Here is a 16,088-nt window from a genome sequence, read left to right as displayed (position 1 = left end):
GGAAGTTTGCAAAATGTGGGTACTCTCAGAAGATATCCTGTTCTCCAGTGCAAACAGGACTCCATGCAAAACCCACACACTGAAACCGCTGAATTTCAGAATCAAGTCTAGAAAATATCTGCTGAAATATCTGCACTCGGGTAGTTCTCATTTAATTTTTCTCTGGGAGATGAGAGAAGCTGGAAAATGTTGCGCAAGGCTAGCACACTTGCTCCAGTTTTGGGCAGAAGCTGTGACTTAGCTCACAGCAGCCCATAGACCAGGGAGGGTCTATGAGAGTCTAAGGGCACATGAATAAGTGCTGAGCTTATATTGCATTGCTCTTCATGAGTACCCTTTGGAGGACTGCATGACAGGGAAGGGTGAACCTAGGCATTCTGCTGCTCCTCAGCTCCATCAGAACATTTTGCCCTGTCATTTCCCTGTCAGATCATGTCACAAGTGGCCAGCTCCTTGGCCTACTGACCCAGCTAATGCATTCCAACATTGATTCAAGCCCCCACAGAGCCCCTTTCCATGACCTTGTAGCCTGTTATAGCTTTGCTCCCAACAATTGCAGTCCTTGTTATTTTCAATACTCTTATCCCTATGTTAATACTTGAACACCAGGAGTCAAAAATGCTGTAATTCAGCAGGCCTCTGTCCCTCAGCTGAACTGATGAAAGACCATTTTCCATCCAGCTTGTGGTAAAAGGATGTGATTTCAGTTACACGGCAAACTCTGCAGATTGCTTGGACTTGACTTCTAACATCCCAGCTCAGTGCTAATCTTTACTGACAGTGCCCTCAGCATTAGCATCCCAGCAGAGGGAGTTTTAAGCTGACCAGGGGCTCCTTTAGTGACCAGCAAAGTGAAGACAAGCAGAGGGCAGCTCCTTTAGTGACCAGCAAAGTGAAGACAAGCAGAGGGCAGTATCCTCCAGCCCTGCTTCTGTGCTTCAGGAACCCCTCCAAGTCTTCTGACTACAGCCAGATGCAAACTGCACAGCTGCACTTCATGCTTCACCGCAAACAGGGGATGTATGGCCACCCCCAGCGCCCACTAGAACACTGGGGCCATGGACTGGGTTTTGTATGGAGCTTCCAGGTTTGGAGCAGTGACCCGAATTCTGGCATGATGAAAGAGCAATCTGATTATTAAAATGAACTCACAGACACTTTTCAATGGCTATGGTGAATGGAAAAGTGTAGCTTGCAAGGCAAAGGTAGGTGATGGTGCATGAGCTTGTGCGGGATGCAGTAGGGTCAGTTCACCACATCATGATGGAGACCTCCATGGTAAGTGAGCTGACTCATTCCATCAGAACCATGAAATGAAGGCTCGTCTGTCTGGAGGCTTCCAAAGCACCAGTTTGCCTCTCTCCATGATCACTGGGGACAAGGAAGCAAAGCCACATCCATTTTATATCGACCCGTTGGAGCCACTTCAAATCCTGTCCAGGAACTGTCGCTGAGGATGGCTCAGTTACAGCACTTCTCCCTGTCCAGAGCTGTGGGAACAGCTCACCCCTCTCAGCTGGTTTTCATGCATGCTCTGGACATGTCTTATTTTAATTTTTTCTTTTTTGCAGACACGCCACGGATGAACAACATCCTTACTTCTGCCACCGAACCTTACGATCTGTCCTTCTCCCGGTCCTTCCAGAACCTCTCTCACCTCCCACCATCCTACGAGTCTGCCGTCAAGACAAACCCAAGTAAATATTCTTCTCTGAAGAGACTAAGTAGGTGTCAGCTCATTTCATTTCCTTTGTATCTCATTTGCTTGTAAGCCACAGCGGGCACAACATTAAGGCAATAATCTTCTTCCCTCTGTTGTTGTACTGCCCAAGTTGGCATCTCCGGTAATGATTCTCCTGGATGTCGCTTCCCATCAAGGAAGAGCAGAGAGAAAGAGTCACTTCATTACTGTGAGAGCACATGTGGTTATTTGCTTACTGACCTCCATCCTGTGCTGCCTCCCCCAGCTCCGCCTCTCTCTGCTCCTGATAGAGTCATCTGAGAATCCTTTTTTGCTTTCTGGCTGTTCACATCAGCCGAGCTCAGCCCGATGCACCCAGAGCAGATATCTCACCATCTGCAGGAGCAGCTGGAACCAGATGACAAACCCAGGCTGATAAAAAGGTGCTGAATTGGCTGGGAACCTCCATTTCAGTAGGAGCACATCTGCCTGTCCCCAGCAGTGCTGCAGTCCACCATGTTTCATGGTCCTGAACAGCACCTTACCCTGGTCTTTGGTGCATTGCTGATGTCTTTATGTGTTGCTCTCTGACCTGTTCATGCCAGTTAGTATCTATTCTTTCTTGCTGTTTTACATATTGCATTGTTCTGCCAACTTTTCTGCAATGCTCCAACTCACTGCTGCTCCTGATGGCGAATATTCACATGGAAATATCTTCAGCTTCAGTGAGATTTAGAAATAAGTGAGATTTGTGATGAAAAGTGCTCTCTCTAGACTGAGATGTCAAGTCTATAGTGTGTTAACATGGGCATTTTCTGGGTGCAGCCAGGTATACATGCTGCCTCAGTTGGAAAAATAACTTCAGTGTCTATATTTGCAATAGCTTCACTGAAAGCAGATCGGGACAAAGAGCAGATGCTACATCCTTGCTCTGTCTAAAAGCTGCATTCTCAAGTTAGCCTGCTAAGAGAGACGTACAAAACGAAGTGGCAGAGGAGCCCTTGGACTGTCCGTAGCACATCCTCATGCAGAGGATTTTCCAGAAGAGAAAATGCAACAGAAATGTAGCACATAAAAATCTCTGCCCACTCCTTGGCACTTCACTGTGGAATTTAAATCTGTGTTTAACATGTAGGCAAGTATATTTGACATGCTGAAAAGTAAGCATGTGCTTAACCATGTTGCAGAGCAGAGATAAGGTATTTAGGGACTGGATACTGCCATGTATGTGACTTTTGCTTCCTGATAACATTTGGAGTCACTCTCCTAACCAGAAGCATTTCCCTTTCCCTGCATCCCTGTGACTAGCTGTCCATGTTCTTGAGTAGCTTTGATGATGTTGTTTAATACTGGGAAACCCTTGAAATCATGACATTGAAATATAACTGCTTTAAAATGTCCTCATTTCAAGGTGATGATTTATTTTCATTTTTTTCAGATTAAATAGTGTAAAAATGGATCAACTGGATAGCCCCCAGGTTGCTCTTTCATTTCTAATTGATTTCCAATGCTCAGGATTACCTGGGATAAGTACTTCCAGCTCAGAGGCTGGGGAATGTCTGTCTTGACATTATTGGGAACACGTTAGGGAAGCATCCACCAGGAATTGCACCAAGGACTCTTACTGTGGCTCTTACTGTGTGAAGGAGATGGTCCAGACCTCTTCCAGCCTGAGATTCATCTATTGTTTTATATATTGTGCATAGATGGTCACTGAAAATGCCTTGAGCTTCCTGCTAAGGATATTGATGTATCTCACTGGAACATTAAAAAACAACAAACGAATGCTAACTGAACCTCCCACATCTTCCACAGCCAACATCTGGAAATGTACATCAGATCTGAACTCTTCTGTATCTACTCCTGCAATGCTTACCCAGCTCACACTGAATATAAACTCTCTGACCAAGCAACTCCATCCATGCACTGGTCATTACCTTACCAGGTGTCTGATCCGTGGGGTCTCAAAAAACTTGTTTTGCAGCCGAAGAAAAGACATCTCCTTACGTGTCCAATGTGCCCCTCAGCAGGTCACAGGAGGGAGTATGGTTGACTTCCTGCATTGTTTCCTAGATATTTGTTTAAAGAGGCAAAAATAGATTTGTGTTAAGGGGTCAAGCTCAAATGCCTCAAGAACGTGCTGAGCAGAGTCAACCTTCCTCTTCATAGAATCATAGAATGACTTGGGTTGGAAGAGACTTCAGGGATCGTTAAGTTCCAGCCCCCATTTCCTCCCCACAGGCAGGATTGCCAACTGCTATCTCATGTACTACATTACATTGCCCAGGGCCCCATCTGGCCTGGCCTTGAACACCTCCAGGGATGTGGCATCCACAGCCTCTCTGGGCAGGCTGTTTCAGCATCTCATCACTCTCTCTGTTAAAAACTTCCCCTGATGTCTAATCTAAATCCCCCTTTAGTTTAAAACCATTCCTCCTTGCCCTATCACTATCTACCCAAGTAAAATGTTGATTTCCCTCATGTTTCTAAACTCTCTTTAAATAATGGAAGGCCCAATGATGTCTCCCCACAGCCTGCTCTTCTCCAGACTGAACAAGCCCAGCTCCTTCAGCCAATCTTCATAGAAGAGGTGCTCCAGCCCTCTGAGCATCTCTGTGGTCCTCCTCTGGACCCTCTCCAAAAGCTCAGCATCTTTTCTGTGTTGAGGTCCCCAGAGTTGGATGCAGTACTCCAGATGAGGCCTCATAAGGGCAGAACAGAAAGGGGCAATCCCCTCCCTTGCCCTGCTGGCCACCCTCTTCTGTTGGAACCCAGGATACTGTTGACCTTCCAGGCTCCAAGCGCACACTGCTGGCTCTTGTTAAGTTCTCTGTCAACCAGGACTTCTAAGTTCTCCTCAGCAGTTCCTCTGGCCTCCTTTTCATCCAGGCATCTTCTTAATCAGCAACAAAGGGCAGCCATCTCTGTCACATCAAGGTGCCAGTCTCTCACTGACCCCCGAATTGCTTTGGCAAACTATCAAACCCATTGCTGGATAACAAGCCACCTTTGATGCTGGGCTTGTGCATGGGAAGAGCAGCAGTGTGTGGAGTGTGGGAACATGCAGCTGAGCAAAAGCATCTGTGTTAATTCTGCCCTGCCCAGCACCCCAGGGAACTGCTGTCCCAGCTGAGTGAGAAAGGTCAGTCAGAAAGGAAGCTAATATTTTCAGGCATATTAAACCACTTGGTATTGGATCATCACAAATGACTTGGCAGCTTGAAAATGTTAAAGAGGAAAGACAAGGCCAACGAGGGAATACACTGGAATTGCTGAGAAAGAAAAGCAAATAAATTGCTCTGATGACCTTACATACAGATGAACGTGCATATGTTTTAATCATCCTTGTCTTTTCCACTCTCTTTTCTCAGAAACCCACCCATGTACCTCATTTCTCTAATCACACATTGGAGGAGCTGTGCTCTGCCTTCCTGCAGTGGCTTTGTCTCACTCATCTTAGGCAGGCTGAGGTGAGATGTGAGGAAATACTCATTTGGGCTTTCCCTGCAAATGAGAGAAACAAAAATCTCCTGTGCAGGTCAGCTTGTCCTAAAGCAATCAGCAGTCTGGATGTTTGGGGAGACAAGCCCTGGCAATGTCCCAGGAGCTAACGTGAGGGGAAAGAATGGGAAGAAAAGAAAAAGAAATTATCCAGAAAAGTGTGACTTCCCTTAATTCCACTGCTAAGCATTTGAAAAACATGAGCAAAGCCCCATAAATATGAAGGTGGTTTTTTTTTTAAAAAAAGAGAAATCTCCATTAATCAGTAGACCAGTGATATCCTCCTATCTGCTCATCATTTCTGGCCCTTAGAAATCCACTCAGGACAGCTTTTTGAATTTTATATATAAAATCTATAAGAGAGAAACATTTATTTTGGCTAAATTAAAAAATGTCAGTTATCATGTGAGCATCAATAAAACAATAAGGAGTAGCAGTATCAGTGTCTTGTCATCCCTGTGAACTTGCTGATGCAGCGACGATGGGATGAAACAGACTGGAAGGTTTCAGGTCCTGGGCACGTGGATATGCTCAGGGAGGTGGTGGGCGACCCATCCCTGGAGACATTCAAGGTTAGGATGGACAGGGCTCTGAGATCTGATCAAGCTGTAGCTGCCCCTGCTCATTGCAGGGAGTTGAACCAGGTGGCCTTGAAGGGTCCCTTCCGACTCAAACCATTCTATGACTTTGGTTTTAGCAAACTAAGGTGACCAGACATCAGCAGTTCCAGCACCACCAGCACTTGGTGATGCACTTGAAGCCTCGAAGCTCTGAAGCCTGAAGCCATGTACGTTTCACTGTTCTTCTCTGGTATGGAAATGCTGCTGTAGAGCTTTCCCTTCACACACAGAGGCACTGCTGTGATACTTGGCCTCTCGTGGAGCCATGTCCTCCATTGCTGCTCCAGTAACACTCAACCAACATCACCTTCCAGAGTCAGCAGCTTGCTGCCTAATTAAACCAGCACATTGTTGACATTTTACAGTTTTGATTCCTTTGAGAAGATATGAAGTTTGTCCACACCTGAAAATATTCCTGGAATAGCTGTGCCAACATCTACCTGTGTCTCTCAGCAGCAGAGGAGACAGACAACGTGAGATTAGGAACACCTTTAAAGTGCAATCAGGACCTGAATGGGTTAGCAACCGCCAGCAGAAGGCCGTGCAGACTTCCAACTCTTAAAACAGTGCAGAAGGGATATTTTTAATGAAAGGATATTTGTAATGTTTCTAATTAGTAAAACTTTTTGGAGTGTAGGCCTTGCTGCATTGTTCACCTAAATTAGCAAGGAGCAACTTTGAACCACTTTTAATCAGCTGATTCTTCTGCCTCAGTAGGAGGCTCAAACCACTGCAAACCTCACTTAAGCTGGTTTAGCTCCTCTGGCAATTACCATGGCCAGGTGTGAGCATCCAAGCACATCTCCATTTGGGATGTTCTCTGCTTTAATTACATCTATTTAGAGTCACTTGGGCAAATCCAGCAGCAATTCTCTCATCCAGAGAGCAGAGGCCAAGTGCCAGAGTGCTAATTGCTCAGCTCCTATTCCGCAACCAGCCTCACACATCATTATCAAGTCCATGCACACTAAGTGTGTGCAAGTCTATCTGTGGCCACAGGATAGAATACAAATATCTAACATTGCTGTGGCCATATCAAAATTCCCTAGTTCTTCCAAGGCTTCCTAAAAGGTGGTTTTAAAGGCATGAGGGTTGGATGACGAGTTGCTCTTTGACATTTGCAACAAGATTCTTCCTAGAAGTTTTTTATTACCAAAAAAAAGACCCATTCCTACAATAAATACTCTGCTGAGCCAATCCTGTCCACAGTGAGCACGCCAACAGAGGAGAGCTCTGGGTAATCCTCACGTCCTGGCAGAGTGTGGGCTGTCAAGAAGAGCTCAGCACCAGAGATGGTGCCATCAGGGCGTGCATTTCAGCACATGCATTCCCAGCTTGGATTTTTGGATGCAGAAGGACCAGCCATCTTCCTCATGGACCCACTGGGTTGTGTGGACTGTTAGCAGGAACATGAGAAACAACATCCGGAGGGAATCAAAGAGCACTGAACGCGCGGGAGAGGAGGAAATCAGCGAGTGAGGTCACCCAGCACAGGCTGCTTGCAGCACCGTGAGTTCTTTCTGAAGAGCCCAAGGCACTAATTTTAAATGCTCTCTTGTGAACAAACTTCTGGGATTTGGGTGCTGTCAGCACCCAATTAAGTATCATAAAGTGCTGACATTTCCTCAGCTAACACTACGCCTCATGGGACAGCCAGCCAATTCCTCCCCTGATGTGTTGTGTAAAAACTACAGATTTATGTCTGTGTCAGAATAAACAGTTTCTGCTTAAGTACATCTCACCAAGTTTCTGCTTAACTGCTATATATATTTAATGTCTACATAGAATCCAAGCATTGTAGAACAAGGGTATAGGCCCCACCATATCATCAGGGCCATGTCCCAGAACAGGATGCTGTCCCACAAGAGGACCATCTACTTCACCCACTTCATGATTGCCTAACAGTTCTGAATCAGATTTTTGTGATTTTTATCACTTGAACATCCTCAGAAACTCTACATGTGCATTTTTGCTCTTCCACCATTGTATACTTTCCCATCTAACATCATCTGTATCAGTAGAGTGAAATACTGCAGCTGAGAAAATGAAAGGCCTTCCTTTTCTTATGATCTTTATCGTAGGTGTTTTACAGGCAAAAGATTTTGCAAAGGAATTTGTATGGCAGGCCATAGGAGTGGCATTTAGATGATGTCCACCAGCACTTGGCTTGAGATGATAAGTGCATGCTGGGTTATGCGTGTGTTCCCAACTCTGTGGTCCCTGCACCAGCCTGCCCCCATCAGATTAGTTGCAAGAAACCTCATTCTCTCTGTAAGGTGGAGAATTTCACTTTGTTTTTGAATGAGGAAGACACTTCTTGCACACCAGAGGATGTTCTGTTGTCTTCTCCATGGAGATGAAGGCTGTTTGCCACGTGTCTGGGATGAGTCTTTCTCTGGGGTCTTCTGGAGCCACTGATGAGCCAGAAAAGATGGGGCGCATCAAGAAAACATCTCAGAAAAGGAAATGGAGGAGAAAGACACATACAGATCCTTAGTGCTGAGCTCAAGACATACCTCCACCCCCTCCACCCACCCCATGGAGACACTGTTGGGAACTTCCATTTAATGATAGCATATTTCTGATAAGGGGTTGGTGCTCCATGCTTTACACCTGCAGCCACAGGCACATCATGATGGTCCACAAACTGTGCTGTCTTGAAACCCCAAGACTGATGATCCTCCTTCCAGCTAGGTAGTCCTACTCCCCCAGCATAAGGCATATGAACATCAAAGTTTTTTACCGGAAAGCTGGGTTTTTCCTTCATCTTCAACCCACAGGTTGTTTGAATCAGGTCATTCCATCTGCTCTGGGATTTAAGTAGTATGCTGGGACGTATCTGCAGCAGGTAAAATCCTCCCTGAGGCTGAAGCATTTGTTTGAAATCCAAAAAGAACTCTGCAACAAAGAGATCATTTAAGGCAGAGAAGAAGCAAACTGATCAAGCAACTTTCCATGAGATAAACTCCACAATATCAAGCAGTGTATAGAAACACTGGTAAATAAAACCTCAGGCATATGATTCAACATCTCAGAGAGAACATCCCATATTCACCAGAGACACTTTGTAAGCACATTTACAAATATTCAAGAATAGTAATTAACAGTGTTTTGAGGTAGCTTAGGGGGTTTCACAGCACATCCATATTTGAGGCCAGAGGTATGAGTTCCCCCAAATGGGGAAATTGCCTTCCTCACCCTGCTTCCTGTGTTTTTCTTTGTAAGTGCATTGTGAAGGTGATGTTGGATCATTTCTCCATAACTTGCTGTTTCTGCGAATTGTGTGATACCATGGTCTGGACCCAGCAGCACACAGAGTCTGTTGTGTCTGTTGTGCAAGGAGGTGTGATGTACCATGAAAGGAATTACACCTGTCTGCACACAGCTATTGCTGATAAACCCATGGCCACACAACCCACGTGGGGCTGGTGTCCCTCCAACAGGCAGCATCCGGACATGGACGTCCATGCCCAGGGCCAGCTGCTAGCAGACAGCCCTTAGGTCTTACTGGGAGGCTTCTACATGGCTGTGTGATACGCCGCCCATTCTCACCCTGTGGGCGAGCACTCTGACATTTTTAACCGTTCCCTTTCTTTTCCCACAGCTGACAAAGAGGCTGATGAGTACTACATGAGGAGGAGACACCTGCCTGACCTGGCAGCCCGGGGCACGCTCCCCATCAACGTCATCAAAATGTCTCAACAGACCAACCAGAGGGACAGGCCCCGCCGCCCCATCAGGGCCATGTCCCAGGACAGGGTGCTGTCTCCTGAGAGGATCATGCCTGAGGAGTTCAGCATGTCCTATGAACGGATCCTCTCAGATGAACAGCTTCTGTCCGCGGAGCGTCTCCACTCGCAGGACCCTCTGCTCTCCCCGGAGCGGTCGGGGTACCCCGAGCAGTCCATGTCACGGGCACTGTCACACACAGACGTCTTTGTTTCAACACCTGTCTTGGATCGCTACAGGATGACAAAAATGCACTCCCATCCTAGTGCCTCAAATAACTTGTACAATACCTTAGGGATGAACCCAACATCCGCCAAGCGCCAAGCGTTCGCCTCCCGACGGCACAACACGGTAGAACAACTGCATTATATTCCAGGACACCACCACCACTACCGCACAGCGAGCAAAACAGAGGTGACTGTTTGATATGACCTCAAGCATTGTAGATATTCATTGAGGACTGGGGTGGCCACGGCACCCCGTACTGCAGTGGCCTTATAGGCCAAGATAACCTCTAATAACTCAGTGTCTGAAAAGATTTCTCTGACAGTCCCATCCCATTGTTTTTAAAGCCACCTCTACATCGATTACATAAGAAGAACCCAACCAAACTGAAAACAGTGAGGGATAATGGAGGAAACTTCCTGACGTGCATCAGTTTCTGTCAAAGAAAGCCATAGTAAGTAGATGGCTCCTTCCAAGGGCTCACCTACATTATCTGATTATTTTCATCAATTTTAGACTTTTCAGTTGCTACAAGCAGAACCAGTCTCATGCAGCCCATGACAGGGAGGAGGAAATGCAGCGCTCCATCTTGGCAGGAAGGGGCCCTGTTCTCATCCCTCATGCCAGTCCTCATGGTTGACCTTTGAGTAGCAAGTAGGTCAGCTTCTGGCTGGGGATCACCTCCAGACCACTCAGTACCAGCCAGCACCCATCCATCTGTTCTTCCTCACCCTTGGAACAAATTCAAGGGCAGGCTTTCCTAAGGGACTGGCAGATCTAGGGACAAGAATAGCCTGGCTGAGAAATAAAGATTTAGTTTATATTAAATATACTCATAAGATAAAAATATACTAGTGCCTACAAATCGCCTGCTCTCTCAGTGTAGGAAGTAGTGGGGTTGATGTGTTCAATAAGCACAAATATACTGAAATGCTTGTTAGACCCCTTCTCCACTCATTCTAGTATCTTACTGTCTCCAACGTGTAAATAGGAAGGAGGAATAGCTTATCTCTCCTCCAGCTTCTTGCCACTGCTGAGGCTCTAGTGCCAGAATTTGTTCAGCTTCACTCTGCTGACCTGTGCTGGGGGAAGTGCTGACTCCACCAACACCCCTGCCAGGAAAGTCTACCGCGGGTTTCATCTGAATTTCTCCCCATGAGTTTCTTTTCCTGATAGCATTTTCCACCCCTCCAATTCGCATTTCCCAACATGTTTCTTTCTTTCAGTTGCGACCTAGAACTCTGTATGCAGCAAATCTCTTTCCAGACTTAGCAGAAGCTCAAAGCTGAGAGTGTCTGTCTACAGAAAAGCAAGCTGGTAATTTTCCACGGTTGTCTTACCATATAATGGCCCAAAAAGAAACCTTCCAAATTCCAATTCCACCGAGTCCCAGTTCGAACCATGCAGACAGTTCCATTTCATGCACATAAATTATATATCCAGCATAATTATAATAAACGGGCATGTTGTATATCTGATATAATGGTAATTAGATAATGTATATTTGTAAAATCTTTTAAGGATAGACTCGTGGGCCCAGAATTTGTGAGGGTTTTATCTCTGGCTTTCTACACAGATTAGGATCTGCTCTGGATTTCTTTGTTGTTCCTTTTTGTTATTATTGTTTTCCTTTTATTTGTTCTCCTTTCAAATCCTGCAGAACCAACTCACACTAGAACTTTCTTTGGCCAGGAAAGGGTCTGTGGTTCTGAAGGCCACACAGCCCCAGTGCTGTAACTGCAGTGGTGCTGGGCACTATAGTCCAGCAATTCCTGTCCATGGTGTGAACGCAAAGCCCCAGCACATGCACGCACCCATGCACCAATCCAAAAGACAGGCATGACCCCTCCTTGGGGTAAAAAGATGACTGACTTTAGATTGTAAACACGTTTCCACATGGCACATCTCTCTCACATCCTCACCCTGAGTCATTTTCTACTTTCTCCTCAGCAAACTCTGTCTAAATTAGCTCTGTTCTCCTCTTCCCCACAAATACCTCCTGCCTCTTGGCCTTAGTGATGTTCCCAGCTCAATACTGCATGCACTGATTGTAGGTTGTGAGCTTGAGTTCATGTAGGGGCTCATGATGCAGCACCGGGTTCTTCTGGTGCAGGACAGGCAGGAGGAGCATGCTGTCTATTCCAGGTGATTTCAGAAATAGGCTTCAATGGGGTGGCCATGCTGGCTTTCACTGTGATAGTTTTCAAAAGAGAACCAAGGCCTTCACTTTCCCAGACCATGCTGGGTTTGCTGCTCCTGGTTCATGGGCTTTCTTCCTCAGCTGATGGAGACTGTGTTTAGAATAGACTCCATCGGAGAGAAGTACTGGGGCTTTGTTTGACGGAAACTGAGCTGAAAAGGAACAAATAAGAGCCTATGTGATCTAAGTGGCCGTTACCACGCAGCCTTGGGCAAAGCCGTTCTGGGCAAAAAACAGAATTGTGCATGGATCAGGGTGGAAGTTCAGTGGTGTGGGAGGGACAAGTGAGAAAAGGCCTCATCTTCTGACCCTTTGCTTTGATGGACACTCCTCTTCCCGACTACCTCCAAGCTCCTCAGTTCAGTCACGGGATATTTCTTCACAGAGCGCACATCTCTGTGCAAACATCGCCCTGGTGACTTAATTCCTTGCAGCCAGAAGTTTGTGACTGATTTGGAGAGAAGAGGAGTGTACACGACTGGCAGGGAGGCAGTCCCTGCTAATTTTCTGGGGCTCTTCCATTCATTTTTATCCCAGACAAAGCCAGGATCTTCCCCTCTGCAAGCAGAGAGATGAATGCTGTGGTTGAGGAGAGCCCACCTTAAAGTCTGCAGGAGCTGAGGTGGCAGAGCTGGAGGAGCAGAGGGGACTGTGTGAGGCTGTGGGTAGGTCAGCACTCTTTCCATTTCCTTAGCTGTTTGTCCCAAGCTCTCATCTTTGTCTGAGTGTTCAGTTCATCAACTAAGAAGCTGCTGGACCAGATGCAAACATGGAAGTTCTCGATCCAAGTAGCCCACGCAGATGCTGTGCCCTGGGCCTTTTGACCTCAGAGCCGTCTCTTATTCTGACTGACCAACATCACAGGCCTTCTGCTAACTTGTCAATAATCCTCCAAAGAAATCTTGTCCCCATCTCCTCGCCTCTTCCACCCACACAACAGTTTCAAGCACGTGTCCCATTAGAACCACTGAACGGCCTTTCTAGGCCAAATTTCTCCTGGGACTCTGCCACTACCACAGAAAATTTTCAGCAAATTTCTTTCAAAGGCACCAAGGCCAAATGGCTGCAACTTCTTCTGGGCACTGTGTGTTCCCCTGGCTTGCACTGTGTGTTGGAATGGGTTGGTAGCTAGAGTAGTGGCATTTCAGCATGTACAGGTGTTCTTACATGATTTTATTCCTTTTTCTGAGTGTGTCACCAAAATGGCACTTGGTCCAAGACTGGGAGTCGTGGTGCACGGTCTGGTCCCCAGCATTTCTGTTTTCTGTGGTCAATAACAGCAGCACTTTCCTATTCCACAGAGGCATTGTGAGTGTTCGTACCATAACGTCTTTGAAGTGCTTTGAGTCTCTCTCACAACAGGCACTGTAGAAGAGAGAAACATTTTTATTACTGTTGTTTGTCACCATTCTCCTGCCACATCGTGTCTGATGTGTTGCAATCGAGTCCGTCCAGAATGAGAGTGCTGGGCTGGGGGATGCAGCCCCCAGACTTCACACTGCTTTCCTTCTGGTCGTGGTCCCGCTAGCAGGCAGCAGCTCTGAGGAACACTGTTACCTGCACTGTGATTTTTCTGCTTTCTCCTCTTGTCTGAGTCCCCTTTTCATTCTGCACTCAGGACAAAAGCAGGAAGCAGTCACATTCCTCTGTACAGTAAAATGTGATCTGCCTTGATTAATCTAGTGTACTCTGAAGAATTGATCTGTCTTTTTCTCCAACTCACAGGTGGAAACACATCTGTGGAGCATCCAGTTCCAAGTGTGCATGTGCAGGGACTGGGGGAGAGTGATGTAGAAAGGTTTATATTCTTTCCTACAAACTGATAATTATTTGCATTCCCCAAGCAGCAACACTTAATAGTGAGCTGCGCTGGGTTTTATATAATTACATACAAATATCTCATTGATACAGATACGTGTATGTTTATGAGTATACACATAAACACACATATATATGTGTATGCTGTAAAACGCAGTCGTAAAGTACTAATTGACCCTGTATCAATCTAAGCTTCCAAAATGTATTGACCCACTCTTTGCAATGTGGAAAACTGTTTTTAATGAACCGTGCAGATCACCGTATGGAACAGAAATTTTGTCAAAGAAGACTTCTAATGACAGTGAATTGCGTTTTAAGGAAAAACAAAATATTTTCCAGTGTCTTAATGTTCCTTTTATAAATGATATTCTCTTTCTCTTTCTTGGGGATGGGGTGGGTGGGAGGAAAAGTTATGCGGAATTAAGCCCTCCTTTCCTGGCCTAGATTTACGTTCTGCTAACCTAGCTGGCTGCAATGCTAATCCCATAAATCTGGGCTTCGAGCATGCATATTTCTGTGCTTTTGTCTATCAGAAGCTTTCTCACCAGGAGTCTGCGAGAGCCTGGTGTCATTTTTCTAAGAGAGGTGTAGGTCCTAATAGCTGGGAAGATTTCTTCATCTTCTTCCTCCACATCAAACAAAATCACCATGAAACAGGGTGACTTTAATTGTGTTTGAAGTAAGCGTTCTGGTTTGTTAACAGTTTGCCATCTGCAGTTCACCTGATGGAGAAGTAGCTTAGTTTTGTTTCAAACTCAGCTGAAATATATTTAACCCACACAGATTTCACATTCAAGTATATTTCAGTCAAGTAAGAAGTTTGTAGGGGGAATGTGTGAGAAGGAGGCTGAAATATTTTTCCTACAAAGTGCTGCTAGCAATAAGCCAGTGCTGGGGCTGCTTCTTAGGGAACGGCCGCTCGTGCGTTGTGTGCCTGTGAGCGGATGGTGGAAGGTGCTGCTCACGGCCTCTCCTGACCGGCTGAAGGCTGCCAAAGAGATGCCCTCAACGAGCCCAGATCCCACGTGGGGACACCAACCTACACTTCACCTTTCGGGAACGAGGGGAGAGTCAGGCCAACGACACGAGCACAGAATAAATCTGGAAATGAAATCTCAGCAGCGAGCAAGGCAACGTCTCACGTCTCCACCATGACCTGTGATGTCCAGGAGGTCTCGGCAGGAGGAGACGTGCGTTGCCCCATCCCCACCCTCTGCCCTGTGCTTCGTATCCACTCCCAACCTTCTGTCTGTAAACCTGTTAGGCATTTTTGTAGCAAGAATTTCTTGGCTCTGAGAAAAGACACTTCTTACTGTAATATTTTTAGTTTGGGGGACAATATTTCCTAAGAGGGGTTAAGTGGATATTTTTGTGCTTTAGCCCAGTTTATGGATTCCATGTTTATTATACGGTAGTACTGAAGAGGAAGTACATTTGTATCTATAACTTTGCACAGACTCTTGGTTAACCATTAAAGAGGCTTCAAGATGAGCAGTATTTGACTGTTTTTCTCTGTATTATTCTTGTTGTTATACTTACCCGTAAAAGCACATTCTGTATGTACTGTAAACAAAAATATTATCAGTTTAGTAAAATTTAGTCTTAAGGATTTTTCCACTTTTGTCAGTAACAAATATTTATGGATTCAAAAATAAAGGCAATTTCAACATACAAATTGTTTCCTTTTGATATCTATTGGGGAAAAATAAAAGGCCATTTTCCTGGCAGCCTTCCCAACCTTTGTAACCAGCGTTTGAAAGGTAGATACCTATATTTCTGTGTGTACTTAAATAGCATCTATTAAAATGAAAGCTACAAGGTCTGGAAGAGTCATTATTTTTATGTATGTATTTATTGCATTTCATCATCATGCCAGAAAATAGCAGGGGGAAGGAGCGAGATGTTATTATATGCTGTAAAATTTTGTCATGCCAGCCTGTAAGTTTTTATTTTCAAATCGGCCTCCTTTAACTTTACATTGGCAAGCCGTGATTCACTCTCCATCTAGAAAGCCTCGTTCTGCAAAACCGTAACTCATGAAATGCCCCATGGTGCTGGAGGCTGCAGCTGGGGCTTGGCTTCTGCCATTGGCAGGACTGATGCAGGAATTTCCTCATCACTCCTCTGAGATGCTAGCCAATGAAGCCAGAGCATGTTCCTCACTAAGCATCCCTCACCACTACCACCAAGGATGAAAGTGGAAGAGTATTTCTCTCTTTTTTTTTTAGTGCAGGAAACGTAGGAATTTGTATTTCGATGTTCGTATTAATTTGCTTTCAGCATTATGCAAATTTGCTTGCATTACAAAAACAGG

At 45.6% G+C, this 16,088-nt stretch overlaps 1 protein-coding gene across 3 annotated transcripts in view; it reads left to right on the top strand.

Annotated features, from left to right (window-relative positions):
- Positions 1 to 15,554, top strand: part of SHISA6 (shisa family member 6) — a 227,044-nt gene extending 211,490 nt beyond the window's left edge. For 2 of the 3 annotated variants that reach the window (XM_048965351.1, XM_048965349.1), the window contains 2 exons: positions 1,572 to 1,724; positions 9,407 to 15,554. In XM_048965351.1, coding sequence (XP_048821308.1) covers positions 1,572 to 1,724; positions 9,407 to 9,957 — 704 coding nt within the window. In that variant the 3' untranslated portion in view covers positions 9,958 to 15,554. The remainder of the gene's footprint in view (positions 1 to 1,571; positions 1,725 to 9,406) is intronic. The other variant, XM_048965350.1, reaches the window with a different exon arrangement.
- The last annotated feature ends 534 nt before the right edge of the window (positions 15,555 to 16,088 follow it).

This window comes from Lagopus muta, chromosome 18, assembly GCF_023343835.1.
Source record: "Lagopus muta isolate bLagMut1 chromosome 18, bLagMut1 primary, whole genome shotgun sequence".
Taxonomy (NCBI): Eukaryota; Metazoa; Chordata; class Aves; order Galliformes; family Phasianidae; genus Lagopus; species Lagopus muta.
This window is presented reverse-complemented; position numbering and strand designations above follow the sequence as displayed.